This window comes from Lipotes vexillifer, unplaced genomic scaffold, assembly GCF_000442215.2.
Source record: "Lipotes vexillifer unplaced genomic scaffold, Lipotes_vexillifer_v1.1 scaffold1139, whole genome shotgun sequence".
Lineage (NCBI taxonomy): Eukaryota > Metazoa > Chordata > Mammalia > Artiodactyla > Lipotidae > Lipotes > Lipotes vexillifer.
In genome coordinates, this window is record NW_006798273.1 from 1,725,046 (window position 1) to 1,729,231 (window position 4,186).

Sequence of the window (4,186 nt, forward strand, 5' to 3'; positions counted from 1 at the left end):
TCAGCAGGGACAGCTAAATGTAAAAGAATGAAATTATAACACTCCCTAACACCATACACAAAAATAAACTCAAATGGACTAAAGACCTAAATGTAAGGCCGGATACTATAAAACTCTCAGAGGAAAACATAGGCAAAACACTCTTTGACATAAATTGCAGCAAGATCTTTTTCAATTCCACCGCCTAGAGTAATGAAGATAAAAACAAAAACAAATGGGACCTAATTAAACTTAAAAGCTTTTGCACAGCAAAGGAAACCATAAACAGAACGAAAAGATAACCCTCAGAATGGGAGAAAATATTTGCAAATGAAGCAACTAGCAAAGGATTAATCTCCAAAATATACAAACATAAGTAAATGTGCACACACACATACTCCTGTTACACAAGAGCAGATTTTACACACCATTCTTCCCTTGCTTCTTAAACAGTTCGTCATGGAGATCCCTGTGTGCAATATACAGAGATAATCCTTAGTGTGTCATTGGTCCATGTTCACACTGGGCATTCCCAGCATGTGCCACTTGTGCCTGGTGGGGCTGGAGTGTGCCCGTTGGAGTCCATTTGTCAAAGACTCCATCCTGGGGAGAAAAGGAGGCAGGCACATCAGGGGTGATCCTGTAATGAAGCTGTGGCTGTTTGGAGGGGTAGGTATTCCTGGGGACAGCGTGGTGGCTGTTTCTGGAATCTTCCCCTTCCCTATCCCTGGACACCTGTCTAGCTCCTGGGATAAGAGAGGCAGTCAGCAAAGGCTGCTGAGTTTTCTCATTGCAAACTCTGCTGGAGGGCCCTGTTCACAAAGTGACATGATAATAAAGGGAGCTGTGTCTCCAGGCTCCCTTCCCCACATGCACCTTCTGGTCGCAGCCCAGGGCTCCACATGGAGTCAGACTGTGTCCAGTGGGAGAGGCAGCGGAGCTGCTCATGATCACATGGGAGAAACTTCTCAGGGCGCCTAGCAACAGTGGCAAGATGGGAAGGACGGGGCTTATCCAAGGGCTAAGGCTCTGCGTGATAGGTGAGACCACTTGAGTGTGCCACTGAGCAGTAAAAAACAAACAAACCACCCTAAATTAATCTAATATGCAGCCAGTGTAGAAACCACTTCTTTTCTAAGTTCATCTCTTGTAATAACTTGTCCAACACAACCAATAGCAGCCAACATGCAGTGCTAACATTGTTTTTAGCATCTTCTTCTGAAGTGATAAGTTCATTAGGCTGTGTCATCTGTTGGTGACAGTGCTGTTAAATGCTTGCCACTTCATAACATTAACCTCCTTCCATCCAGCTTTGTTTAATACTGTCTTCATTGCCCTCTCCCTTCACTGCCCTCTCCCTTCACTGTCTCTAAGCCAGTTGCACATACTTTGGTTTTTTATTTCAGCATCAAAATTCTTCCAGGATCTTCTAGGATAGGTTAGGTTATGGTTGGGTAGCAAACAAAGCTCCAGCAAAATCTTAGTGACTTATAACTACAAAGGATTTTTTTCTCACTAAAGTTACATAGACTTAGAAGCTTACTTAGTAACTTATCTTTTTAGCTTTTAGGTCTCTGAATCGAAAGGTACCACATCCTGACTTGATGCAGGCCCCTGCATCAAGTCCAAGGCCCCTGTGCATCCCCCAGGGCCCTTGGACTTGACATTGTGATAGTCTGGGACATTGGTTGTCCCCTTTGGGGAGTGGAGAGTGCATATTGCCTATGGGACAGACAGTGAGCCAGATGTTTGGCAAGATTTCGTAGCCACAAGTGCTGCTCCCAGATTATTTGGGGTGTTGGCCTTCTGGGCATGTCCTGGATGGTACTTCCCTTCCCCCATAGAGTCAGGAGTGAACTGCTTTGGACAATGGATTGTGTGTGGAAGTTACACAGGTCCTTTCCAGCTGGAAGCTTGACGAGCCTGTGTGGCCACACAGTGGCTGTTCTCTCAGCTGGGACCTGGAGAAAGAGGACATGGGGCAGAGCCCCCAGGTGGCGTGGTGAGAATTAAAGTCTTATCTTTTTAAACCCTAAGGTTTGGGGTATTTGTGACCACAGTGTGTGTCATTTTGAGGTTGTTTCTTACTACTCTGCTCTCCTGACTGATATAGAAGGAAATGCCCCTCTTCTGCTTGGCACCAGGTGGTGCTTGGAGCTGCAGCATCCATCTGATGAGTGAGAGTTAAAGATAACACACTGAGAAAGGATGCTGGAGAAGAAAGATGGAAAGGGAACCTGGGTCCCTGGGGGTAGAGCCACTGAATTAGCCCTTGGGCTTTCCTACCCCCAGCCTCCCTGTTATAGGAGAAGCCAAAGTCCTTATTCAGGCCTCTGGTAGGTATTGTTACTTGCAGCTGCACAGGTGGTATGGTGGACAGAACAATGCCCACCAAAGGCATTCATAGCCTAATCCCCAGAACCTGTATGTTACCTCACCTGGGGAAGGGGATGTTGTTGGTGTGATTAAATTACAGATATGGAAACAAGGAGATTATCCTGAATTATCTGGGTGGGCCCAATGTAATCACCAGAGTCCTTCTAAGAGGGAGGCAAGAAGGTCAAAGTCAGGAGACCAGCAAGGAAGCAGAGGTTGTTGGGATGCACTTTGAAGATGGAGGAAGGGGCTGGGACCCTACAAATGCAGACAACTTCTAGAAGCTGGAAAAGATGAGGAAAGGGATTTTTCTCCTGGAGCCTCCAGGAGGGGTCCAGCTCTGCCAACACCTTGATTTTTAGTCCTATAAGATCCATTTTAGACTTCTGACCTCCAGAACTTTAACAATAAATGTTTGTTACCCAAGCTGTAGGAAACTGATACAAGTGATGTCCATTAACCTAATGACAGCAGACAGGGACCCAACTGCCAGCTACACTACAGCCCCAAGAGTCATCTCCCCAGCAGAGTGGTTTTTGGAAGCTAACATTTCCTTTATACTTAAAAGGAGAATCAGTAAAGTATATGAGACTTAGAGAGAGGAAAGGAATGAACATTTGTCACTTGTTAAAACAGCAGAAGGAGGGTGCTGGGAGATGAGTTAGTGTTTGTTCATTGCCTTGTTCTGTTTGCATCTCCCAGCTACTCTGCAGGCCCGGGCCACCCCCAGATTACAGTAATATTAAAGTTCATTGGAATGCCCAGTTTGGGGGTGGCAAGGATTTGAGCTGAGCTGCAGCTGAGTTGGGACTGTAACAGGGAAGAGCCAAATCAGACTGCATGTTGGATCTGTTTCTTTTACTTTAACCTTTGCTTTCCGCTGCTTTTGTTCACTAAAAGGATACTGTCTATACACAGTGGCCTGCCTCGGGGAACCCTGCCCCTCTGCCTGAATGTTAAACCAAAGTGCCTTTGTTCAGGGAAACATCTGGACCCTGTCCACCTGTGGCTGGTTACAAGAAAGCAGAAATTAACACATCCCCTCCCTGAGGCTGGCCATTCCAGGGGACATTTGCAAGACTTCGGCCTTTTTACTTCCTTGTCTCCTCCCCATCTCTGTGCTATAAAAGAAACTGGCATCCAAACCCCCATAAGATGGTTGTTTTGAGGCTTTGCCATCTTTTCGGCCTGCTGGCTTTCATAATAAAGTCATATTCCTTGCCTCAGCACCTCATCTTCCATTCATGGGCCTGACCCCAGAGAGCAGAGCATGGCCTGGGGCAGCTTGGATCTCGGTGGCAGAGAGGCTGGCACGGGAGGCCCTCTGGGTAAGATGTCACAGCTCTGAGCAACCAGGACCCCCGTGCCCACAGCGTACCCTGTGTCTACCTCACCAACTCCCCCTCTAGGGTTCTAATACTTCTTGTGGGCGAGCGACTGGAGGGACAACTGAGCCGTGGGCACGGGCGGCAGAAACTAAAGCCCCAGGGCCAGGCAGTAGAGTTTGTTCCAGGGGAGACCATCGTAAGAGCCCAGACTCCCTGGACTGTTCTTTCTTCACTTGGTGCCCAGGGAGCCGGTCGGGGCAGGGCCAGCGCGGGGGAGGGAGGGGGCGAGCAGTTGAAGAGGGAGGAGACTGGCTGGCGTGGGGATAAGAGGGCGTGCGCTTCTCGGCCCCAAGTGCCAGCAGCTGGAGGAGGCGCGCAGGGAGGCGGCCCCGCGGACGCGCCAGAGGACGGGCGGCACGGTGGAACCGGCGCCGGACCTGGGGCTCGGGGACTGGTCCTTGCACCGCTATCTGGACTGCGAGTTCTGGAGCCTCAAGATCGAG

General features: G+C 48.9%; 1 protein-coding gene across 1 annotated transcript in view; it reads left to right on the top strand.

Moving 5' to 3' along the window:
- Positions 1 to 4,186, top strand: part of ACOXL (acyl-CoA oxidase like) — a 395,915-nt gene that overhangs the window by 10,788 nt on the left and 380,941 nt on the right. Inside the window, 1 exon segment of the mRNA XM_007470234.1 lies at positions 4,037 to 4,164. Within this exon segment, the coding sequence (XP_007470296.1) occupies positions 4,037 to 4,164 (128 nt within the window).